The sequence below is a fragment of the Phocoena sinus genome, chromosome 13, assembly GCF_008692025.1.
Source record: "Phocoena sinus isolate mPhoSin1 chromosome 13, mPhoSin1.pri, whole genome shotgun sequence".
Taxonomy (NCBI): domain Eukaryota; kingdom Metazoa; phylum Chordata; class Mammalia; order Artiodactyla; family Phocoenidae; genus Phocoena; species Phocoena sinus.
In genome coordinates, this window is record NC_045775.1 from 39,238,246 (window position 1) to 39,264,676 (window position 26,431).

At 36.9% G+C, this 26,431-nt stretch overlaps 1 protein-coding gene across 1 annotated transcript in view; it reads left to right on the forward strand.

Annotated features, from left to right (window-relative positions):
- MSH2 (mutS homolog 2) overlaps positions 1-26,431 on the forward strand; it is a 73,144-nt gene that overhangs the window by 45,105 nt on the left and 1,608 nt on the right. The window contains exons 9-15 of the mRNA XM_032653473.1: positions 13,226-13,349; positions 14,818-14,968; positions 17,372-17,469; positions 20,506-20,751; positions 21,833-22,037; positions 23,271-23,518; positions 25,353-25,528. Coding sequence (XP_032509364.1) covers positions 13,226-13,349; positions 14,818-14,968; positions 17,372-17,469; positions 20,506-20,751; positions 21,833-22,037; positions 23,271-23,518; positions 25,353-25,528 — 1,248 coding nt within the window. The remainder of the gene's footprint in view (positions 1-13,225; positions 13,350-14,817; positions 14,969-17,371; positions 17,470-20,505; positions 20,752-21,832; positions 22,038-23,270; positions 23,519-25,352; positions 25,529-26,431) is intronic.

Genomic DNA, 26,431 nt, shown 5'->3' on the forward strand with positions numbered 1-26,431 from the left:
TTAATCAGAGTTTTTGTTAACCATCAAGAGCTACACATTTACTTGCTTTCATTTAAAGGAATGTTTACAAATATCCAACTCTGCCTAGTCACAGGTAAGGCCACATCCTCACCTGTTGGGAAGAAGGGGGCAGCAGTATCCAGATGTTTAAAAATCTTTGGATTTTAGAAGCACATGAATGTGTGTGAGTGCGTGTGTTTGTGTGTGTGTGTCATCTGTGTGTGTATAGGTATAAATGCTTCTTTTCTGGTAATATTTTGTCAGTGATAGGGCAGTCTTTTTCATTTACTTGTAGGTTAGTGTGCTTGTGGGTAGTTTTCCAGAAAGATTTAAAATACCAGGATATAAATTTTTAAACTGTTTTTCTTTATTTGGTGCGTTTCTACTTATAAATGGAACATATAGTATTAGAACAAGTGAAACAAAATGATGGAAAGAAATACAGAGTCAAAAATGACCGTCCTTGATTTTTCTCCTTCCCTCTTTTCAGATGAACAATGTTAACAGCCTGGTGTGCTTTCTTCAACTCCATTGTATTATCCTTATTGTGGGTTAAGGATTTTTACTTTGCTCTGAAATACTTGACACATATCTGTTAAACTAGAATTTGCTGTGACTGTAAAATAGTAGTCAGTGTTCACTCTTGAATGACGCTATGGGATTAGAGCGTTATAAGATTTTATAAATGTCTGGGAAGAGTGGATTGCGAAGGTAAGCAGTGCAATAATTGGTTGGATATAGACTGCAAAAGAAGAGGTCATTTGTCCTAATTTCATTGCTGTCACTTTAGATACGACAAGCCCCAGTTTTTAAATCTGAAAGTAGAATATTAAGTAGTTAACTTTGTAGGGGAAGAAGACTTTTCTTCTCCTTTTCTTAGGTTCATTGTTTGGGGGACTGGTAATTAAACTGACCAAAAAAAAAAAAAATTTAACAAGAGAACAGACTTGGAGTTCACAGAAAAATGTGACTCAAGGAAGCTGTTAGAATTTGTGAATATTAGGGGAAGGGGAGTGGGAGAAAAGGCACTTATTGTAAAACAAATGGCTTTTAGGAAAGATAAATGAGCTCTTTGGAGAACAGATGGAAGATATGATAGTTTTGACTTCCCTGGTTGTGAAACTCCCCGGGAAAGGACTTAACGATAATTGAGTTCTTTGGGGAGGCTCTGCTTTTAGGGAGATAAGAGAGTTCAGAAACAAAGTCTACTCTCATGCTTTCATCTCAATATAATTTTTATGCCACAGTGACATGTTGTGGACCCCTTCAATATTAAGTACTGTGCCAGTAAGATGTGAGTTATGGGTTTGCTTTTTTAAAATTTTCTGAGTAGATTATTTGTGGTTAAACTTAATATCAGTTAGGACTCTTTATTTTTGCAGGTAATCTAAACTCTCAATATACCTTGGCTCATGAAATTTTAAGTCTAGAGATACGGTAGGCTTTATTTAGAGTCGCTTTATTCAGCAGCTCTGTGAGGCCATCCAAAGGACCTAATTTCTTGATCTCTTCTATTTTTTTATGATTTAAATCTTGACCTAAGGCTGGTTCCTCTTTTGGCTCTAGGATGGCTACCTACCAGTAGCAGTTCATGCCATATTCCAAGAAAGAGTCCTGAAGTTTGCCTTGATGGGACTATTTAAGCAATGATTGTGGCCAGAGAAATAGAATGGGATGTTTGGCCTAAGATACAAGGGGCAGGTTATTTCTCTAGTTGGAGATACACACAGTAAGAGCACTACTGGGAAGGGAGAAGGAGGGAAATAACTGTTATAAGACCACCAGGAGTGTCTCCTAAGATTCTGTCTTTATTCTCAGTTACAAACTTAAACTTAGCTCAGGTTATGAGGTGAATTCAAACCTTTACTGTCATTGTAGATATTTGTAGTGAATTTAGGCATTTCAGTTACGTGACTCAGAACCACTTTGAGAAAACCTCAAGAGGATATCAATCATTTCATGTATGATTTCATATTTTCTACCTGTGCACTTAGGAATTCATGTGATGAGAGGAGCAGTCATTTATATGAGTGGTTGGGTTAGTTTTTATTTTTCCTAGGCTTAGCTTTTTATATAAATGCGTTGGGTGTTTTTTGTGGCTGCCTTTCCATAAATCTTATAGAAAGGTTTTTTTTTTTTTGTGGTACGTGGGCCTCTCACTGCTGTGGCCTCTCCCATTGTGGAGCGCAGGCTCCGGACACGCAGGCTCAGCGGCCATGGCTCACGGGCCTAGCCGCTCCGCGGCATGTGGGATCTTCCCAGACCAGGGCATGAACCCGTGTCCCCTGCATCGGCAGGCAGACTCTCAACCACTGCGCCACCAGGGGAGCCCCGGGTTTTCCATTTTTGAAGTAAATGTAGAGCAAAACTATCCCAAGACAGGGTTCAAAAAAAACAATGATTTTTCACAAAAATGTAAGCAATATTTATTGGGTGATTCCGTGAGATGTATTAAATTTTTAAACCTTTCTATATGTATTTGGACCATTTTATCTTTGAATCTTAGTTTTTACATACACTTATTACTGATAATTCATCTACTATTGGAAAAGTAATGACTAGATAAATTTTTATTGAAAATACTGACACAGAAGAAATTGAAATAGTTTTTAAAAAACCACAATTAAATAATCGTCATACAACTATATCATTATTGTATAAGTATATGTAAGTTATAAAGATACTTTATAACTTTAAATTAACTTTAAATATAAATACTTTAAAGTTTTTGTACTCAGAAACGAAAAAGAAATACAAAAAACGGAAGTATTTATATTCTTCCATCTAGAATTAACTGTCAGAATGTTGACATTTTTTCTTATAGTTGTCCTATAAAAAACAAAACACTGTTTTTGTAAAACTGATACCTATATAAATTAGCATTCACACAATGCAGAAAGGTAGAGAGATGGTAGTTAAAAATATCCTCCACATCTACCACCCAGAAATAACTGTTACTAACATTTAGTCTTTTCTCAAGTATGGGCAGTATTGAAGGTTTAGAGGACAGATGTTGAAATTTTGTGTTTTAGTCCCTTACAATATTGTCCCACTCAAAATCCTAGTAGTGCCTCCATTGAGACACAGCTAAATGGTACAGCTAATGGTCTTTTTATGGTTATGTACAGACAGATGCATAGATAGAGAAATGAGCTTATACTATAGACGTAACTTCTAATTTTAAAAGGGTCCAACCTAATGGTTTTCAGTGTAACAGAAAAAAAAAATTATGGGAGGGAATTGTTGAACTTCAGATGAATAATTTTTTACCATAAGAGAGGGAAAATAATCTAAAACATAGGTTAAAGAAACTTACATTAGGAAGAATATGAGGAGATTGGAGATTTCTTTGAAGGACATATTTCAATTTTGGAGTATTAATTACCTGCTCTGAAAGTTGAGCAGTTAACCACTCTTGTATGTGCTTCTGTAGAACTCCCTTCATACCTCTTGGTATTTATTAATAGTTATATTTTTACACTGGCCAGGGCTAAAATATGCACAACATGTCTGTAGCCTTAATTCCAATTTCCAGGCTGTTTAATGTTCATGTTTATATATAAATGGATTCAGTGCTTACCATGTCCTTTTACCATGGCTTCTTCATTCTGGGCCTTAAAATGCTTGATTCCACTTTTATTTGGCTAGATCTGTTTTTCAGGTGTTTTGGGTTTTTTAAAAAGAAAGGTTGATGGATATTATAGTCCTTGAATTATTTCATGCTTGATAAGCATATCTGTCTTTTAGCTTTATTCTCGAGCAAATCTTTATTATTATAGTTACAGCTTTCCTAAACTTTAATGGTGATGCACCACTATCTTCTGACATTCAGTGTCAATGAAATGTCTGTTATCACTTTGATTTACTACCGCCCTGTCCTCCCACCCGCCTCCCCATCCTGCATTCCAGGTAATCTGCTCTGCCTGGATGCCTGAAGAATTCTTCGTTCCTGTTCCCTTTCCTTCACCCCTTTATCTTTACCCACTTTCACCTTCCCCCTTTCCTCTGTCTGGCCCCCTCTGGGCCTTGACCTCTTTTTCTTTCCTTCTTTCTTCCCACCCCTTTTCCTTCCTTTCTCCTTCTTTCTATCCACATTCTTTCTCCTGTTAATTTCTCCATCCACTTTCCTCCTTTTTGAGGTATTTAAAAGTTTAAAATTTTGATTATAAAATACTTGTCATACGAATATAATCAACATTTGTATGCACACTATAAAGTCCTGTTTGCATACATCCCTCCACAGAATTACATGCTTTCCTGAAATTGGCGTTTATTATAATTTTCATGCATTTCATTAACGTTAATATTTTCATCATATTTCATTAATATGTGCTATTGGTTATTTCTAAACTTTATAAATAATATTGTCTTAAGTATTTTGATTAAAATTGCATTTAATTTAATGATTAACTTAAGGGAGAATCAACATCATTACAACATTGAGTGTTTTTAAATTAATTAGTTAATTAATTAATTTAACATCTTTATTGGAGTATAATTGCTTTACAATGGTGTGTTAGTTTCTGCTTTATAACAAAGTGGATCAGCTGTACGTATACATATATCCCCATATCTCCTCCCTCTCAGCATTGAGTCTTTCTATCCATAAATATATTTTTCCTTTTTTTTCTTTCCAATGATTACATTTTTGGGAGGGGAAGTTACATAAAATTAACCAATTTAAAGCGTGTTATTCATTGGTATTTAGTACATTTACACTGTTGTGCAACCACTACCAGTTAGTTCTAAAATATTTTCATTACCACCGAAAGAAAACCCATACCCATTAGCAGTTACTTACTTTTCCCAATTTCCCTAGATGCTGGCAACCACTAATTACTTTTCATCTCTATGGACTTGATAATTCTTGACATTTTTTATAAATGGAATCATACAATATGTGACCTTTTGTGACTGGCTTCTTTTATGACTCAATAATATTCCATTATATGTATATACTGCATTTTGTTTATCTAGTCACTTGTTGATGAACTTAAAGGTTGTTTGTACTTTTTGGCTATTATGAATAGTACTGCTTTGAACAGTCATGTACAAGTATTTGTTCAGTTCTTTTAGGTATATACCTAGGAGTGAAATTGCTGAGTCATATGGTAATTTTATGTTTAACTTTTTGAGGAATCACTAAACTGTTTTCCATAGTCCCTGCACCATTTATCATTCCCACCAGCAATATATGAGGATTCCAGTTTCTCCACATTCTTGCTAATACTTGTTATTTTCTGTGGTTTTTGTTTGTCTTGTTTTGTTGTTTTAATAACCATCCTAGTTGGTATGAAGTTGTATTTGATTGTGGTTTTGAATTGCATTTCCCTAGTGTCTAATGATAAGTATCTTTTCATGTATTTGTTGATCATTTTATTTTATTTTTAAATTTTATTGATTGATTTTTGGCTGCGTTGGGTTTTCGTTGCTGTGCACGGGTTTTCTCTAGTTGCGGTGAGGGGGGGCTACTCTTCGTTGTGGTGCATGGGCTTCTTATTCCTGTGGCTTCTCTTGTTGTGGAGCATGGGCTCTAGGTGCGTGGTGGGCTTCAGTAGTTGCAGCACGCGGGCTCAGTAGTTGTGGCTCGCAGGCTCTACAGCGCAGGCTCATTAGTTGTGGCGCATGGGCTAAGTTGCTCCGTGGCATGTGGGATCTTCCCAGACCAGGGCTCGACCCCGTGTCCCCTGCATTGGCAGGCGGATTCTTAACCACTGCGCAACCAGGGAAGTCCCTGTTGATCATTTTATATCTTTGGAGAAATGTCTCTTCAGATCCTTTGCTCATTTTTATTTTTTTATTTTTATTTATTTATTTTTTTGTGGTACGCGGGCCTCTCACTGCTGTGGCCCCTCCTGTTGCGGAGCACAGGCTCCGGACGCGCAGGCTCAGCGGCCATGGCTCACGGGCCCAGCCGCTCCGAGGCACGTGGAATCTTCCCGGACCGGGGCACGAACCCGTGTCCCCTACATCGGCAGGCGGACTCTCAACCACTGCACCACCAGCGAAGCCCTGCTCATTTTTAAATTGTGTTATCTTTATGTTGTTGAGTTGTAAGTGTTCTATTTATATTCTGAATATATTTCTAGTAGATATATATTTCTGAGTTTTCCAACTGCTAAAAGTTGTTCATAGTGATTGCTTATTATTTTTAAAAGGACTGCTGTATTTGCAGATAGATTTCCTGTTTATTTTTAATATAATTTGTTTGTGCCTCCCTTGACACTTCTTCCTTTCCATAGTTTGTTTTTTAGAGAATCAACTTGTCTAAATCGACCTTTAAAATCCTCTTTTGTATCTTCGGGTTTTTTTTTTTTTCCATTAATTTCCATTCTTACATATATATTTCATCTAATTTTGGTCTCTTTTCAGCCTCTTTAGTTGAGCGTTCACTATTTTTCCAGCCTTTTCTTTTTTAGTAAGCACTTAAGATTATACTTTCCTTTCATTGTGTTGTTTTAGCTGACTGAATCCTATACGTTTTGAGAGGTACAATTTCTTACTTAGTTTTAAGTCCTTTATTCCATTATCATTTATTTGTTCTTTGGTTTGTCATTTGTTTAGAAGTAAGTTTTTGTTTAGAAGTAAGTTTTTAAATTTCCAAGCTTGGTATGTGTCAGTTTCATAAAACTTCTCCATGTGTGTGTGGATTATGAGTGCTCCCTAATTTTGGTTGCAGAGTTCTCTATATGTCCATTAGATAAAGCTTTAGTTGTTTTGTTCACATTGTCTGGATACTTGCTAATTTTAATCTGCTGAGTTACTGAGAGAAATGTGGATGTCTTCATAAATTCAGTACATTTTTGCTTCATATGTTTTCAAGGCACAGAGCTGTCATTTTTTGTGTGTGTGGGGGCAATTGAACCTTTAATCATTCTTAGGGATATTTAAATAATGGTATTGCTATTATTATGTAATGCTTTTTGCCTCAGATTTATTTTGTCTGATTATAAGAAAGCAGTGCCAGAGTCCTTCTTGTTTTTTACATGGTATATCTTTTTCCATCCTTTGTGAGTTTTTTTGGTTTAGGTAAAACTTATAGCTGGATTTTATTTATTTTAAAATTTAATTTGAGGGCTTCCCTGGTGGCACAGTGGTTGAGAATCTGCCTGCCAGTGCGGGGGACATGGGTTCGAGCCCTGGTCTGGGAGGATCCCACGTGCCGTGGAGCAACTAAGCCCGTGTGCCATGACTGCTGAGCCTGCACTCTAGAGCCCACGAGCCACAACTACTGAGCCCGTGTGCCACAACTACTGAAGCCCGCACGCCGCAACAAGAGGGGCCACCGTGGTGAGATGCCTGTGCACCTCAGCAAGGAGTAGCCCCCGCTCGCCGCAACTGGAGGGGGCCCATGGCAGCAACAAAGACCCAACGTAGCCAAAAATAAATAAATAAAATAAATAAATTTTTAAAAAATTTAATTTGATAGGGACTTCTCTGGTGGTGCATTGGTTAAGAATTTGCCTGGCGGTGAGTTTAATCCCTGGTGTGGGAAGATCCCACAAGCCGTGGAGCAACTAGGCCCATGAGCTACAACTGCTGAAGCCCGTGTGCCTGGAGCCTGTGCTCTGCAACAAGAGAAGCCAGCGCAGTGAGAAGCCTGTGCACTGCATCAAAGAGTGGCTCAGCTCGCCGCAACTAGAGAAAGCCTGCACGCAGCAATGAAGAACCATAGCAGCCAAAAAAAAAAAAAAGTTTAATTTGATAATCTCTTTTTTTAAAATGGCAATTTGGATTTATTTCTACCGAATTATTTTGTGATTCTTATCGTTCCTGGTTCCCCTTACCTGTTCTTTCTTAATTTTATGTTGATTGGGTTTTAAAAATTCCCATTTTCCCTCTTATGCTCCTCCTCTATCCTATCACACATGCACTGGTTTGAAGTTCTTCACAAATTTTTTTAAAAAATGTGTATACATAACTCATCAAAGTCAAAAACGTTATCAGCATCTTCTTCTCCCCCAGAATACTAGGACCTTAGAATACCTTAGATCAGATTATATTTCTTCATTACTGGTTGATATTTTAGTTCTATCTTTTTTACCCCTTAGATTTCTCTATAGTCAGTGTTAAGATTTGCCCGTCTGCTTACCATTTTCTTTGCTGTTCATTTCTTCTTCCTGGATATTCTTTAGGAGTTCCTTTATTGGTGGGGGGAAGTCTGTTAGTCAGATTTTGTTTGTTGGAAAATGTCTGTATTTCACCCTTGTTCTTTTTTTTATTGGGGTATAGTTGTTTTTACAATGTTGTGTTAGTTTCTGCTGTACAGTGGAGTGAAGTAGAATTCCCTGTGCTATACAGCAGGTTCTTATTAGCTATCTATTTTATACGTATTAGTATATATATGTCAATCCCAATCTCCCAATTCATCCCACCCCCGAACCCCTGCTTGGTGTCACCCTTGTTCTTGAAGGATATTTTATCTGAGTGTACAATTCCACATTGACAGCTACTTTTCCTTAGTACCTGTAAGATTGTGTTGCATTGTCTGCTGGCTTGCACTATTATTGTTTACAAGTTTTGATCCCAGATATTGGTTCCTTTTACTACACTGGGCCCAAAAGTGGATTTCTTTTTTATTTTTCCTATTTGGATTTGCTGTGTTTTCTTAATCAGAGAATTCATGTCTTTTATTAGTTCTGGAAAATTATTAGTCATTATCTCTTTGACTATTGTGTTTACTCTTTTTTTCTAAAGCTATGATTAGACATGTGTCAGACTTTTGCATTCTTTTTCTGCCACGTCTGTGCTTCTCTCTTTGTGATTATTTCAGATGGTCTCATTCTTCAGCTCTAATATGTTGTTTAACAATCCCATTGGGTTTTTAAAAATAAATTTATTTTATTTATATTTATTTTTGGCTATGTTGGGTCTTCGTTGCTGCGCGTGGACTTTCTCTAGTTGTGGCGAGCAGGGGCTACTCTTCGTGCGCTGCACAGGCTTCTCGTTGTGGTGGCTTCTCTTGTTGCAGAGCACGGGCTCTAGGCGGGTGGGCTTCAGTAGTTGCAGCACGTGGGCTCAGTAGTTGTGGTGCAGGCTCTAGAGCACAGGCTCAGTAGTTGTGGCCCATGGGCTTAGTTGCTCCGCGGCATGTTCCTGGGCCAGGGCTCGAACCTATATCCCCTACATTGGCAGGCAGATTCTTAACCACTGCCCCACCAGGGAAGCCCGGGAACATTTTTTTAATGATTATATTTTTCATTTATAGAAGTTGTTTGGTTCATTTCTAAGTCTGCCTAGTCTTTTTTTTTTTTTTTTTTAGTAGTAGCTTGTTCTTTGCTCAGGTGTTCCATTCCCATTCTTAATATTCCATCTCGAAAATTTCTTGCATTTAAATCTGTTCCTTCTTTCTGCTGAGTCTTACCATTTTTTGTGTTTTTTTTTTGACTCTCTTACTTGTGGTGGCTTGTTTCCTTGTCTGTTATGTATATTTAGATTATGAATTCTCATTTATCTGGGTTCCTTCTGTGCAAATCATACAGGCAAATCATATATCCTCTCAGATAAAATTTGCTTTTGCTTATACCCTACAAATGTAATTAACCCAATAACACATTTATTTCTCAGCCTGTAGCTTTCTATATTTGTTAGGGCAAAGATTTAGCTGTTGAAAAAGAAACCTCAAATAAATCGATAACAGTGGCTTAAACAGGAATAGGGGTTTCATTTTCTATCACGACAGTGTGGGCATAGCAGCACAGGGCTGGCAGGGCAGCCCCACTGTCTCTGCACCCTGTCTCCCCTTTACTTCTCTAGCATCCTTAGGGTGTTGCCTGCATCTTCAAGGTCCAGGATGGCTTACTACCTTATCTTTATTCCAGCCAATGGAAGAGGACTAAAGGGGAAGAGGAGGACACATTCTGGAAATGGTACACATCATTCCTGCTCACACTCTGTTGGTCAGAATTTAGTTACATGCCCACACCAGCTGCAAGCAAAGCTGGAAAATGTAGTCTTTGTTCTTAGTAGCTACGTGTCTCATGAAAAATTGTCAGTTCTGTCACTGTAGAAAGAGGGGATAATAGAAATGGCCATACCCAGCAGCCTTTTTCACTGCTAAGACATACAGCAGACATTTGAAATCCCAACTCCAGTGAAGGCAGGCTTTTATTTATTTAAAATTAATTTTTATTGGAGTATAGTTGATTTCCAGTGTCATGTTAGTTTCTGCTGTACAGCAAAGTGAATCAATTATACATATACATATATCCACTCTTTGTTAGATTCTTTTCCCATATAGGTCATTACAGAGTACTGAGTAGAGTTTCCTGTGCTAGACAGTAGGTTCTTATTATCTATTTTATATATAGTAAAGGCTGGCTTTTAGTCACACATTGTCAGAGAGGAGATTCTGCCCCCGCCTTCCCTTTTCCAGGGGCCCAGGCTGATAGGGGCACATTTCCCTAATTGTTACCGTATCTCATGAGGTAGGTTTTTAACATGGTCCCCCAGCCTTGCTCTATGCTGGGGACTCTCCACTTTGCAGGAGCTCAGACATAGTTTTCCCTAACTCAACTATACACTTACTTGAAAAAGTGCTTATAATATTTTATCTAGTATTTCTAGGATAGTGGAGTTTTTGCTTTTGTTTTTGAAGATTTCTAGTATCTTCCATACTTACTTTCTCCTCTCTAATTACTTTAATCTCTTTCATGTGAATTCTCTCTGATTATATCAAGTCTTTTCTACTATGTCAGTACAGGTAATTTGATTCAACAGTATCTCTCCTCTTCTTTGTTATGTTGTATTTATTTGTATTTTAATGATATTGCTAGGATCTAACTTCCCTTCCTTATTCTTTTTATCTTGCTTCTTGATTTCATTATCCCATTTTGGAGTTCTAAGCCTGGGTTTATTTTGTTCCATTTCCTTTGTGTAGTCTGGTGTAATGGGTGTGTGTGTTTCTGGAGCTAGGTGGGTGATAATCTGAAAGACAACTCGTAGAGGTCATTATGTTGTGTTTGTTAGAATACCTCAGTTCTAGGTTAGAACACTTAGTTGGGTGGTATGTTTTCTTATCCATTGTTTGGGAGGAGTAAGGCATTAGTGAAGGATACTCCATTTGGTGTGTGACCTAAGAGTGTTTACTAAGTTAGAGCTCAGTCATCACTTTCCCTTGCTTCACTGGGGTCTCCCAGCAGCATTTTCAGAATAGTATTCCCCCATCTGCGGAAGGAAAATGTAAGGGCACCCCTCAACTTTCTACTCTCCAGGTTGGGATTATTAGTGAGATTTCTCTGGGTTTTGTTGACTCACCAGAGGATTTCTGGAAGGTGGGAGTGAGGATGGGAACTAAGCCTGGCTCAGCCTCACTTCTCTTTAAGTTTCATTGGAAGAAGGCAGTTCTGTAACACTGTCAATCCACCATTGTAGCACTATTTTTTTCCTTGGATTATCATAAGTCTTGGTCCTTGTTTCTAGATCATCTTCATTGTTTGTTTAAATAACTGTATAATATTCTAGTGATGTACGATTGTGCAAATATTGTGATGTTCTGTTATTTCCAGGTCTTGTTGTAACAGATAAATCTGTAGATATTTTATTCATCCCTGTGTTGTTTGCTTCTGTTGCATTATTTCCTTAGATTGAATTCCCAGGAGTAGAATTGCTATGTCAGAGTATAACAAATATCTCTGAGTCTTGTCTCATATTGCTTTTTCTTTTTTTTTTGCGGTATGCGGGCCTCTCACTGTTGTGGCCTCTCCCGTTGCGGGGCACAGGCTCCGGACGCGCAGGCCCAGCGGCCATGGCTCACGGGCCCAGCCGCTCCGCGGCATGTGGGATCTTCCCGGTCCGGGGCACGAACCCGCGTCCCCTGCATCGGCAGGCGGACTCTCAACCACTGCGCCACCAGGGAAGCCCTGCTTTTTCTTTTTTAAAGGTTATAACAACTTAGATTCTCACCAGAAATGAATGAGTATACTAATTTCACTATAGCCTCATTAGTATTTGGTGATAGGGTTTTTCTTTTTCCTTAAAAAAAAATAGCTATAGGCTTCTCTGGTGGCACAGTGGTTGAGAGTCCGCCTGCCGATGCAGGGGACATGGGTTCGTGCCCCGGTCTGGGAAGATCCCACATGCCGCGGAGTGGCTGGGCCCGTGAGCCGTGGCCTCTGAGCCTGCGCGTCCGGAGCCTGTGCTCCACAACGGGAGAGGCCACAACAGTGAGAGGCCCGCGTACCGCAAAAAAAACAAAAAAAAGAAAAAAAAAGCTATAGAATAATATCTTAAGGTTGCTTAAATATTCATGTGTTTTATTATTATGGAGCTTTAGCAGTTTTCTGTGGCTTTAGTTTACTACTTATTTTCTCATCTGTGAGTTGTGTGTTTTTATGTCTGCCCATTTAATGACTTGATGTTTTTCTCATACATGCAAACAAGTGCCGTTTTATAAAAGAAAATGTCAACCTTTACATTTTTATATTTTGCAAAGCTATTTTTACAAATCTTTTGCCTTTTAAAAAATTAGGTTTATTTGAAATTTTAGTGTATTATATAATTAAATCTTTTGTTGGTTTAAATTGAGAAAGTTATTTGATTAACGTTTTATTCTCTTATTTTGCTAGCTTTCTGTATTGTGATTTTATTTCCCTATTGTGGTGTTCAATTTTGGTATGTGAAGAAGGTGTGCTCTGATTAAGTGAATAGTAATTGGGAGGAATTTATATCAATCTCACTTACTGAAGTTTTAAAAATCTTGTTTTAGAAAACTGACTCTTATATTTTTACATAAAATTAGGTCTTTTCAATAGTTCTTAATGTCTATAAGGATAGGATTCATTCTTTTTAAAAAATATTCTTTCATAATTTGTCTGTTCAAGTTTTAGTCATTTTGTTTCAAAAAGGGATTTCAAGAGCTAACTTCTCGATATTCCTAAGATGGATCCTTGATTTGGGCAAAAACTACACATTCTGTTACAGTCTTTAAATATTGCTTAGGGAAAAATATAAATAAAAATAATGAATACTGTTAGGGACAAAATTATCATCAGCACTATGTTTCGTATGAATAATTTTTCTATATCCAGAGATCTAAGCTCCTAATAAACAGAACTCTTTATATCTGTTAATATATAGAAACTCCTTATAGTGTGACTGAGTAACTATGGATAGTGAATCATTTAACTCAAAACATTAGTGAATTTTAAATTAAGCGAAATACTTCCATGACTTCCATCTTTACCCATCATTGATAAAATTTAGCTACTCTTTGTTCTGTCTCTAGGTGGAAAACCATGAATTCCTTGTAAAACCTTCATTTGATCCTAACTTGAGTGAATTAAGAGAAATAATGGATGACTTAGAAAAGAAGATGCAGTCAACATTAATAAGTGCAGCTAGAGAACTAGGTAAGAATGGGTTCTTGGAGATTTGAATAATTCTTTTGTCTACATAGTATCCATACTGGAGCCAGAATTGCTTTCCTAGAAGACACAATTGATCATGCCACTTCCTTGTTTAAAGTGCCAGCCCCCTTTTCTACTGAATAAAATTACAGTCACATAAAGTCTACATACATCTTTACATCTGGAGCCTGGTTCTTTACATCTGGAGCCTGGCCTCCCCTTCAGATTCTTCTCTTACTAATTTCCCTAATCCCACGTTCCTGCCAGATAAATCACCCTACATGCCCTTGCATCGTGTCTTTTAAATAAGACCTGTTTTAAATGTTACCTCCTCTATAAGCCTAATTCTACTAGGAATAGTTCATTGATTTGGCTTTGGGGTTCCCAAGCACTTCATTAATATCAACTTAAAAAAATTATTAGATTTAAATTCCCTGGATTATCAGTTCCCTAATTAGTCTCACACTGTTTTGTTCTCTTTTGCTCTGAATTTATAAACCTCTTTGTTCTGAGCATCTCTCACATGTATGTTGAACAAATAAATCTTAGCATAGTAGAAGACCCCTCAGAGCAGCAATACTCTTGTATATGTCCATACCAACATATATAAAAATTTTTACAAATAGTTTCCTTGGAGAGTCCTTATATGAACTAGATCCTAGATTTAAGAATCTTTGCCTTGAAGGATATTGAAATTTACCCTCCTCATTTCATAGATCTCTCCATGTTCTCTCTATGTCTCTTTCCTCTCTGGTCAAGTGAGGTCTGTCTTTAGTTGTTTGCTGCTTCTAACATTCCATAGTCATGCTTTAGCAAATAAATTTGTAGATAGTATCTCTCTCCTCTGGTTTGGGGTCTAAAGATCACAATGATGAATGAGATTATGAGGACAGGACAAACATAAAAACTCAAATCTTAGGTGCATAAAGTCTAGCTGATTGGTCATTGCTTGTTTTGTGAAGCTTGTATAAGCATGAAGTATATGTCCTAGTTTTTCTAGGGCTTCATTGTCAGAGTCTCAAGTTTTTGTTTGGAAAGTATATTTGTTTTCTTTAATTATACTCTATATTAGTTCCAGAGAAATGCTTTGGTTAACTAAAGAACCCTCAGCAGAACTCCTCAAGGACAGTGACCATTTCTTATCTACCCTCATGCCCACAGCATCTTAGAACAGTGTGTGTTACCCACTGCTGGTGCTCTGCAGCCTTGGTTGGGTTTACCTAGAAAGGCCTCCGCATCAGAAGCTAACATTAATAAGGGGGTTTAAGTATTTTCATGTAGTTTTTTGAGTGAAGTAAGTGAAGTAGGATGTGCATCTTTCCCAGTTGGATAATATTAATAATTTCCAGTATGCTGTCATGTAATAAAAGTATATTTTTCACTATTTAGATTTAAGTGTTTTAAACACTTACATTGAAAATGGCTGTAGATATCTATGACATACTTTTTCTTTTTTTTCCTGATCATGAAGGCTTGGATCCTGGCAAACAGATTAAACTGGATTCCAACACACAATTTGGATATTATTTTCGCGTAACATGCAAGGAAGAAAAAGTCCTTCGTAATAATAAAAATTTCAGTACAGTAGATATCCAGAAGAACGGTGTTAAATTTACGAACAGGTTTGTAAGCCTATGTTAAATTAAGTCTTTACTAGTCCCATGAAACTATTCTCTGATGAAATGTGAATGTTCTATGGTAAGGAAGTTTTACCGTATTTATTGTTAATATAAGGCATAAGATAAGATTGAAGCTTTTTTTCCCTTACAAGAGGTTGGTCAGATATCCCAACACCACTTGTTAAATAATTCATTTTTTCCTCATTGACTGAAATGGCACTTTGGGTCTATTTTTAAGATTATTTTTTCATGTATGTCTCTTACCATCCTTTTATCAGTATGAAATACATTGTATTACATTTATTTTATGTTTCCATATCTATTACAGTTAGTTCCCCTTCATATCTCTGTTAGTTATTTTCACATTTATTTTTTCTAAGAAAACTTTGTTATCCTTGACATTAAATTCTTCTGGTATATCAGTTGGTTGTATCATTTAGTTTAGGGAGATGTCTACCAGCCTTAATAAGGCCATTCATTAGACTACAGCTTTTTAAAAAAAAAAAAAAAGTGTTCCATGTTGTAAAAAATCTTACCAGTTTTTTCCTGCGTTTTCTCTTGCTGATGTTAGGAAGTTCCTGAGGCAGATTATTCATGGGTGAACAAAGAATTATTTAAAAATAAATCTTCTGTGACTGGTAGAGTGAGGGCATTTGTCCTTTCTCTTCTGTAATGTTCTAGAACTTATGGCCAGCCTTACTCCCACCCTCCTGAATATTCTTAGTATTTACAGCTAACTTTTGTATATATGATCCTCTTTCCATTTATTTAGTAAGTGTTTTGAGTGTCTGTTACATGTAGACATTATTCTAGGTGTTCAGACAACCTAGTAATGAAAATAGTCAGTCTGTTTAGTTTGCTTCTCATAACAGCTCTCTGAGATAAACAGGACAGGTTAAAGTTCTCTCACTTTTTAGATGGAGAAACTGAAACTCCAGTTCCCCAGGATTGGACAGCTAGTAACAATAGATACTCTAACCTGGATCTTCTGTTGCCAAATTTATTAGTTGCTGTTTCTCAATCACACTATATCCCTGATTCAAGAAATTTATATATGTTATAATTAACCAATGGGTGACTGGAAGATGATTATAACACCTCAAAAGTTCAGTCTTACCTAAGCCAAAATATATATAGAGGTTGAACTGACCACAGTGGTTCCAAAAGTTGTGAAAAATTCATTCGTTCATTCATTCATTGCTTGTTGTCAACAGATTGCTTGCTGTGGATCTGACTCTGAGATCATATAATTGTCCTTCTTAAAAACCTCCAGTGTCTGTCATCCAGAAAAATTTTAAATCTTTACTATAACCCGTACAATCTGATTCCTGCCCACCTTTTCTTTTCTGTCTGTCAGCTCTCCCCGTCACATAGCAGTCTAACTTTTATAATGTCTTTGCTTCTTTCTTTTCTTCCTTTAATTCTTTCCAGTTGCCTGTTTCATAGTCTTTTTGTGCCAATGTACTGTTCTCAAGCTGCATATGCATGTTATAGCATTCGCTGGTTCCATCATGTTCACAATTATTGCCTTGATTGACTAATACCGCCCTCCTTCTGATAAGTACTTCCCCCTTTCTTGTATCCTCTGTGACCCCCTCATCTTGTCTTTTTGTTTTTAATTTCATTCCCTTCCTTTGATACCAGTGAATATTTTTTCTCTATTCTCATCTTCAGCAATTTTTATTTCAACCTTTAATTTTCATTTACTCTTCAAATTGCTCAGTAAGATTGTTTTCAAAATATTTACCTTACTTCGACAACTTTCAGTATCAAAGACCGTTTCCTACAGTAATGAGAGAAACTGTGTGTGGGGGTGTGTGTTATTTATTTTTTAATCAAAGTATAGCTGATTTACAATATTAGTTTCAGGAATACAGCATAGTGATTCAGTATTTTTATAGTTTATACGCCATTAAAAGTTATTATGAGATAATGGCTATAATTCCTTGTGCTGTACAATATATCCTTGTTGCCTTATCTATTTTATACATAGTTTCTATCACTTAATCCTATATCCCTAATTTCCCCCTCTCCCCACTGGTAACCACTAGTTTGTTTTCTATATCTGTATCTGTTTCTGTTTTGCTGTATACATTCATTTGTTTTATTTTTTAGGTTCCATTTAAATATTTTAGAAAAGGTCACAGACCAGAATTTTACTCAAGGGAATAATTGTTATGGCAAGAATACTATTGGTGCCATTGGGCCATTCCAAACAGCATAAATGTTAATACACTGAATTCCAGCCATATCCGCCCCTAATGAGTTGCCCATTTTCTACTGATATTTCGATTTTAATTGTTTTGATGCTTTATAGGATAATACTCTGGATATATTTTATATAGTGCACATTATCTCCAGTAGATGTTTTAATATTTTTAATAATACCATTATCTTGATTTGCAGTAAATTGACTTCTCTCAATGAAGAGTATACCAAAAATAAAACCGAATATGAGGAAGCCCAGGATGCCATAGTTAAGGAAATTGTCAATATTTCTTCAGGTAAATTTAATAGAACCAATACATTAAATGTTGAAGGTTTGTGGCAACCCTACCTTGTCAAATGATGGTTAGCATTTTTTAGCAATAAAGTATTTTTTAATTTAAGGTATATACTTTTTTTGTTATTGCACACTTATAGACTACAGTATAGTGTAAATGTAACTTTTTTTTTTTTTTTTTTAAATGTAACTTTTATGTGCACTGTGAAACCAGAACATTTGTGTGTTGCTTTATTGTGATATTCCCTTTATTGCGGTGGTCTGGAACTGAACCTGCAATATCTCCAAGGTATACCTGTAGTAGTCTTGAAAAAAATGTTTAACCTGGGGCTTCCCCGGTGGTGCAGTGGTTGAGAGTCCGCCTGCCGATGCAGGGGACACGGGTTCGTGCCCTGGTCCGGGAAGATCCCACATGCCGTGGAGCCTGCGCGTCCAGAGCCTGTGCTCCACAACAGGAGAGGCCACAACAGTGAGAGGCCCGCGTACCGCAAAAAAAAAGAAAAAAGAAAAAAAATGTTTAACCTGAATAGTAACAAGAAGAAAAAGAATTGGATAAATTTAGATTGTGGGACATACTTTTTAGGGCCTGCACTCTTTAAAAATGTCAGTGTCATGGAAGCAAAGAAGGAACGGGCAGGTTCTGTTCCAGATTAAAGGATACTTAAAGTGACAGAACAGTCAAAGGCAGAGGATGATCCTTGATTGGATCCAGTACTAGGGTTTGGAATTGGGGACTAGCTATAAAGGACACTATTGGGACAAATTGGCAAAGTTTAATATGAGATAATATGATTTTGGTGTCACATTTCTTGGGTGTGCATAGTGATTAAGTAGGAAGATGTCCTTGTTCTCAGGTTATGTGTGCTGGATTATTTAGGGGTAGTAAGTTATTTAAAAAGTATAAGCATGTATAATTCTGTAAATTGTTTTACTATTATGAATTTTTATAGTAAATCAGAAAGAAACAAAACTTTTAAAGGGTTTTAGTATACTTTATATATTTGTGTTGAGATGAATGAGATTTGTAAAGATTACATTTTTGCTTGGTGGTATCAGATTGCTGTAGCATGGTAATCTTCTAGTTGAATTATGTTCCTAGCCTAGATTGCATTTGTAAGGACCCTAAAAAACACTACATATATTCAAACTGGGAGTCTTCCCCCAAAATAATATTTACTAATATTCATTAATTACCTAGTAGGTTAAAGCTGCTAGATTTTAACATTTAAATTGAAGGTTTTGTATTTGGATTCACCTTGAATTTAAATGAAACCTCTTCTTGGTCTAATACACACATTATAAACTATGTTTATTAAAAATGTAATAGATCATTTTTGTAATTTATCTTGCTCTTAAACCAGAAAAGGTGATGCTGTGAAGAGCCAGGTGTTGTGAGATACCAAATATAGACTCTTGATTAAGAGGCTTTTGGTTTTCTTTTATTATAAACCTATTCTTGTTGGTATGTTAGAAATTTTATGAGTTAAAGTAATTATGAAAGTACTCCACTAATATTTAAGTAATTCTCACAGGTTCCTATTGCTATATGGTAGGGTAGTATGATGAACTTTCCCCCTCCCCCCCTTTTTAATATGTTAGGTAAAACAGGAATAAATTTAAAAGTGGTTTAAATTCATAAGTTAATTTTTATTTTCAAAAAATATTTTATCACTTTTATGGGGAACAAGGGAATCAGAGATTAGTCAGATTTTCTGCCATTTGATTAAACTCATAATGTTGTATTTTTCTAAAACTAAACAGTGTTCTCTTGATTGTCTTTTGAAGCTTTTGACACATTGATGTCCATGTGATAGTTCCGTGTGAGCCATGTGTCTGTTATACCAGACCCTCCAACCTATTAAAATTTTAGAATCTATCCTGAAAATTTTGACCATTTTTATTGCCTAATCATGCTTTGCCTAGCATGTGTCAGGGACTGTTTAATGTATGTAATAGCTTTTAGTTTTACTGCTCTAGCAGAGTGGAATCTTGTTGAAAGTGTTTTAAGAGACAATTATGGAACTGAATTTATGCTAAAATTTAACTGCATGGGAGAAAAACCTCAAGTAACAATCTTGACAGTCACATTATATCTTATTACCTAGTGTTTGCACGTTTCTTAGGATAATTGTGAAATGCCATCCTGGTTTCAGACTCTTAAAATTTAGAATTGTGCCTCACATATCACTGCACCCTGCTTTTCTTACCTTATCAATATATCATGAAAGCTTTTCCATAGAAGCCTTTTCTTGTTAGTTTTTTTTTTAACCTCTACCTCATTTCCTTACATAAGCAGCTATGCACATTTTTTTTTTTTTTTTTTTTTTGAGAACAGGCCATTTATTTTGTAGAACATTTCTCAGTTTGTCTGATGTTTCCTATGATTGTTTTCAGGTGATACAGTTTTGTCTGGAATACGCAGACGTTACTGTTGTCTGTGGATTCATATTAAGGGGCACATGATGTCTTTTGCCGTATCATTGGTGATGTTAACTTTTGCTGCGTGTGGGTTTCTCTAGTTGCCGTGAGCTGGGGGCTACTCTTCGTTGCAGTGTGCAGCCTTCTCGTTGTGGTGGCTTCTTTTGTTGCGGAGCACGGGCTCTAGGCACGCCGCCTTTAGTAGTTGTGGAACATGGGCTTAGTTGCTCTGCAGCATGTGGGATCTTCCTGGACCAGGGACTGAATGGTGTCCCGGCATTGGCAGGCCGTTTCTTAACCACTGCACCACCAGGGAAGTCCAAGCATCTATGCACTTTTATATTTTAATGGATCTTGGTAAGGGAGGGCATCATACTCTATTTTTGAAATCTGTTCATAGTAAGGGAAAATGTGACAACACATTTTAACCTCATGTTAAGTTTTAGGTGTTCCTTTCATGTTTAGTTATGGCAAACCTCGGTTAGTTTTTAAAAATTATATAAGTTAGGAAATGGTTTTTGAATTCCCAAATGGAGGAGGGTTGAATTTATTCTTACAGCTGCTTATATGTATTTTTTCTTATCCAATATTCCTGTGTACCTTTTCTGTTTTTATATAGGCTATGTAGAACCGATGCAGACACTAAATGATGTGTTAGCTCAGCTAGATGCTGTTGTTAGCTTTGCTCACGTGTCCAATGGAGCACCTGTTCCATATGTACGGCCGGTCATTTTGGAGAAAGGACAAGGGAGAATTATACTGAAAGCATCCAGACATGCTTGTGTTGAAGTTCAAGATGAAGTTGCATTTATTCCTAATGATGTTCACTTTGAAAAAGATAAACAGGTGTTCCACATCATTACTGGTAAAAAAACCTAGTTTATGGGCTTTTTGCGGGTAATGTTTAATATATTTTAAGTTGATGAAGAAAATCCTAGTCCTTGATGTTAGAAAAAGAACGTTGTTCATTCTAGTTAGTAGTTTATTAATAATATATGAATGAATGAATGAATGAATGAATGAATGAATATATGTGAACAGAATGAAACCCCTGTTCCAGGGGTTCAGTGCATTTAAAAATGAACACCTCTTCATCCTCCAAGCTTACCTTTGGGCCAAACCTTTCAATAGTGAGGTCATTGAAAGTCAGGCAGAATTAGATGCTGGAATGACCTCAGCTTAGGGTAGCAATTCTTTAAAAGACATGATACTATATTCATGTGAAACTCGAAAAAAGTAGACTTGTATATAGACTAAGGTAGCTTGTCTCAAACTAAAGGGTTTTGAGAGATCTTAACGAGATTCTAGAAAATAAAAGTGTTAGGGTGCAGGGGTGATAGGAGTCTTTGGGCAAATGTGTTTGGGAAACAGTCAGTGATTGTATTTTATTTCCCCAAAAGGATTTTCAAGTTGTTCATATAATCTAACACCATTAGCTGGTAAATTGCACATTTTCCAAAAGTAGGGTCATGTCTTTGGGTTTTAGTGTGGAATGTACTTGATTTGAAGGATTTGATCATACTGATTCATTCTCTGATAGATGCGTTTATTAATGAATTATAGTGTTTAGTTAATTAATCAGTTAGGCCTGTACTGTTTTCTGAATGTCATAAAATTATCCTGCAGGCAGCTTTGTGAGCTGTGGGGAAGTGGTCTGTATGTTCTTTCTAGATCATAGTCAAATTATAGGTAAGATATATTTTTCATGGGTCCTCTTGAAGAAGGGCATAGCATAGGCTTGTCTGAAGAGAAAATAGCATTGTTTCAGGGACTAGTATAAGGCAGGAACTCTGTTCATGCCTTTGGGCAGCCCGTGGTCTGCTTCTTGTATGTCATAGCACATGACCTAGGTAATTAGTCACCAATGTGCAATTTAGGAGTAATGTTCAATTTATTAGTAGCAAAAATAAGTTAATAATCTTGCTTGTTGATACCATGTTTTGTAGGTCCCAACATGGGAGGTAAATCAACATATATTCGCCAGACTGGGGTGGTAGTTCTCATGGCCCAGATTGGGTGTTTTGTGCCATGTGAGTCAGCAGAAGTGTCCATCGTGGACTGCATCTTGGCCCGGGTAGGGGCTGGTGACAGTCAGTTGAAAGGAGTCTCCACATTCATGGCTGAAATGTTAGAAACTGCTTCTATTCTCAGGTGAGTTCATTTCCCAGTCTCCTGAAAATAGAAATGGATGTCTCTGTCCTTTGAAAAGTAAATTTGCAGGTTCATCTATAAAACATCTGTGATCTTTTATCTAGTTTAATAGTTTTCCTGTGAGCTTTATGCACTTTATATTATCTTAAAAGGGTGACTGGCGATAGTTGTGGAAAGCTTCTTTGATTTTTAATGTTGTCTTCTTAAGGTTTCTGGTAGTTGTTCACCTTATGAATCTCCCCACTGCCATGCTTTTGCTTATGCTGTTCACACTACCTGGAATGGTCCTTCCCTGCTGTTTACCCAAGTCCTTTCTAATCTTTACAGGCCCATAATGACAGAAATTCTACTTCTCTGATGACTTTCCTTGTCACATGTGCCTAAGGTCATGGGTGTTTCTTCGAACTCTTTGACATGCCTGTAATTTATTAGCTTTTAATTTTAGAGTTTATGAAATCTCTTGTCCTTATTTCATTTTTAGGAGCTTCTTTGAAGACAGGGAGGCTATGCCTTCTATTTCTTGGAGTCTTCTAAAGTACTTTGCATATAGTAGATCCTTAATAAATTATGCTTTGATTATTGTTTGTGGGGAATTATAGAAGCGATACAAATGTTCAGTAATTAGTCAATAAGTTAATATGCGTAACTTTAAAAATTAAATAAGCAAAAGGTGTCAGTGGCATTTCATGGAGAAAGAAAGAAATGACCAATAAGCACATGAAGAACTGTCAAATTCTCTAATTAAAAAAAAGTTCCCCTCCTTTCATTTGGTTAAAGAGAAAATAAAATGCTAATATCTGGTGCTAGTAGGGCTGTGGCAGGCACACAGATTCACGTGACCACCAGCCGTGTATGCGAGTGTTCGTGTCACCACACCCTTGTCCCATCTTCTTGTGGTATTATTTTTTTTAATCTTGACTGATTTGATTGTTAAGAAATGAATGATAGCTGCTTTATTTGGAAATTCTTAGATTACAGCTAATGAGATTGGTAATTTAAAAAATATTTATTCACCATTTGTTTCCTCTTATGTCAGTTGTTTGTTCATGTCCATGCCCATTTTCTTACTGAAGTTTTAGTGCTTTTCATTGACCTTATTGAATTTTTGTATATATCAAGATAATTAATCTGTTACATTTGTGGCACATCTTTCCCATTGTATTGCCTTAATTTTGTTGTTTGCATTACCACATGCTATATCATGGGAAATTTTCATATAATTATGTGTTTCAGGTCTGCAACCAAAGATTCTTTAATAATCATAGATGAATTGGGAAGAGGAACCTCTACCTATGACGGATTTGGGTTAGCGTGGGCTATATCAGAGTACATTGCAACAAGGATCTGTGCTTTTTGCATGTTTGCAACCCATTTTCATGAACTTACTGCCTTGGCCAGTCAGATACCAACTGTTAATAATCTACATGTCACAGCACTAACTACTGAAGAGACCTTAACTATGCTTTATCAGGTGAAGAAAGGTGAGTGCATACCACTGGTGTACTGTAAATTCCGTGTTCCTATCCTTGGAATCATTAGTAATTGCCTTATTCTGCATTAGGATGAATTATTGATGTTTTTACAGAACACATTTACCTCTTAATTTACAGACTGGGGACAGGGACGTGGTATGTTATCTATATTTCTATGTGTCATGGTAGAACCACTCATTTTAAAAAGGTCACAGAAAGACTGATCTGCACTTTTGAACATCGTCACAGGGGTTTTGTTCTACCTCCCATGGCAGCATGTTTTCTTGTCAAATTAGCTACTTGATAGTAACAATAAGCTTTGAAGTTCTGAGGCTCTAGCTGTTACTGTTTAATAAACTGTCATAATCATCTGATTATATTTTTAAGAATGTGTTATATAACAGGTTCATTTAAAGCTGGGGTCTCCAGAAACCTTGAAATTGTTAGTAGTTATCAGGTAAGGAATGACTTATTTGTTGGCATTCATCCTTTGAGAAAAGTTTGTCATTAGTGGACCTGGCAGCTAATCAGATGACTGCGTTGATGAGATTAACATACTGTAAAGTTTTTATTGCTTTAACATTTCACCAGTCATCGGAATAGCTTTTTCAGATGGCTCTCTGATTTTCCATGAATGCATTTTTCTGCATCAGTTGGTTGCACATAAATGAGATTATTTTTGATTCTTTGTTGCTTATGCTTCTTAGGAATCCTACTGAGTTACTGTTTGCATTGTTGTTGATAGAGAATATAGATACTCTTGGTTGGACATGGCATTTAGCATGAAGTTGAGGTTTTGCTTTTAAAAGGTGTTTTGTGTGAGAAAGAAATGGGTTCAGGGCTTCCCTGGTGGCGCAGTGGTTGGGAGTCCGCCTGCCGATGCAGGGGACACGGGTTTGTGCCCTGGTCCGGGAGGATCCCACATGCCGCGGAGCGGCTAGGCCTTTGAGTCATGGCCGCTGAGCCTGCGCGTCTGGAGCCTCTGCTCCGCGGCGGGAGAGGCCACAGCAGTGAGAGGCCCGCGTACCGCAAAAAAAAAAAAAGAAAGACAAAAGAAATGGATTCAAAGTATTAAAAAAGACCAGGTGAAATTTGGAGACGATAGGAACAGGTTCCTCCTTTACTAAACATCCTCCTTGGATGTTTATCAAACACTTGCTTCTATTTTATTTTTGTTTCTCTAAGCTGTGCAGAATATCCAGCTCCAGAATTTATGGGATATATAACTAGGCTAAAGGAAAATTTACGGTTGAGGCAAAAATGGGAGCTCCATGATGACACTGTGAACATCACTGGTATTTAACATTTGGAAGGAGTGTCTTAAGTCAGTTTATTTTCTGCAAATGTGGGTGAAGTTAACATACCTAGTCTAAAAATTTACTAGACTAGATTTGGGTCAAAAATTTCATTGTCATTTGAAATACATTTTGAATTAAATACTCCTCCTAATTGTGACACTTTACATTCTTTTTTTTTCCACAGTTCTTTAGTTCCTCCCTTATGAAATGAGAAAACCTCAGAGATATTGTGTTGATTAATTTTTCTTCCGATTCAAATATTTGTCTAGGCTTTTGAGGACTATCTGTCAAGGCTTTTCTCTGCTATTTTTATTTTTCCTACTACATTTGTCGAGGATAAAATATAGCACTGTGTGCCAAGTCATAACCACTTTTCACTGGAGGCTTAGTTAAAATTTCCTTAAGTTACTCTGAAACATTTGGCTTATGTATTTGAAATAATACAAAGTTAAGTTTCCTAATGACAAAGTGAGAAAGTAAGTTCTATTTGCATAAATTGCTGTCTCTTCCTACCCTGCCCCTCACACGCCTCAAATTTCTTACAGGTGTCTGTGATCAGAGTTTTGGGATTCACGTTGCTGAGCTTGCTAATTTCCCCAGGCATGTAATAGAGTGTGCCAAACAAAAAGCCCTGGAACTAGAGGAGTTTCAGAATATTGGGAAGCCACAGGAATGTGATGAAATGGAACCAGCAGCAAAGAGGTGCTATCTGGAAAGAGAGGTTTGTCAAATTATTTTTGTAGTTATTTTTTTCCTGTATGATTCTAATGTTTACTTATTGAACATTCATTATTGGTTTCCACTTACATTTCTTTGCACGGTAAAGAATCCATCTGTATCATTTTGGTTTCACCACGGCACACATCTGCACAATTGAAAGATAGCATTTCAAGTACCAGATTTCAAAAGTAGGAAGATAGGAATATTAGTGTAGGTTAAAATACATAATTCAAAGGAGTTATAGAGGTCCATGCACATCTTTGATTACTTGTAAAGAAATAGATCGAGTTCAGTTAAATTACATATTTACTCGGTGCTTAGCTAAGATGATGAAGAAATGAACACAGTTCCTTCCCTCCAGTTGTTTAGAAACTAGTTGGGCAGGTAGTAATAGTGAGCATGTCATAGAGAATTATGACAAATGTTTACTCAGGAAAGCTCTCTGTGGGCAGGATGTTTCAGTTCTTGTGGGAGCAGTGGATCTTAAGTTAGGCCTTCTGAGTGGTGGGTGAAATTTAGATGTTCACACAGAAAGGTATAAGCATATGCCCAGTGGATTTTTTAAAAATCAAAGGATTATTAGTTTTCTGTAATAACGAAAATAAAAGAATCTTAATTTACATCTAGGTCCTGGCAGCACTTACTGTGATTATGCATTGTGACAACCTCTTGTCACATTGTTAGCTTTTTAAAAATTTTTTTATTTTTTTTAATTTTTTTTGTGGTACGCGGGCCTCTCACTGTTGTGGCCTCTCCCGTTGCGGAGCACAGGCTCCGGATGCGCAGGCTCAGCGGCCACGGCTCGTGGGCCTAGCCGCTCCGCGGCATGTGGGATCTTCCCGGACCGGGGCACCAACCCGTGTCCCCTGCATCGGCAGGCGGACTCTCAACCACTGTGCCACCA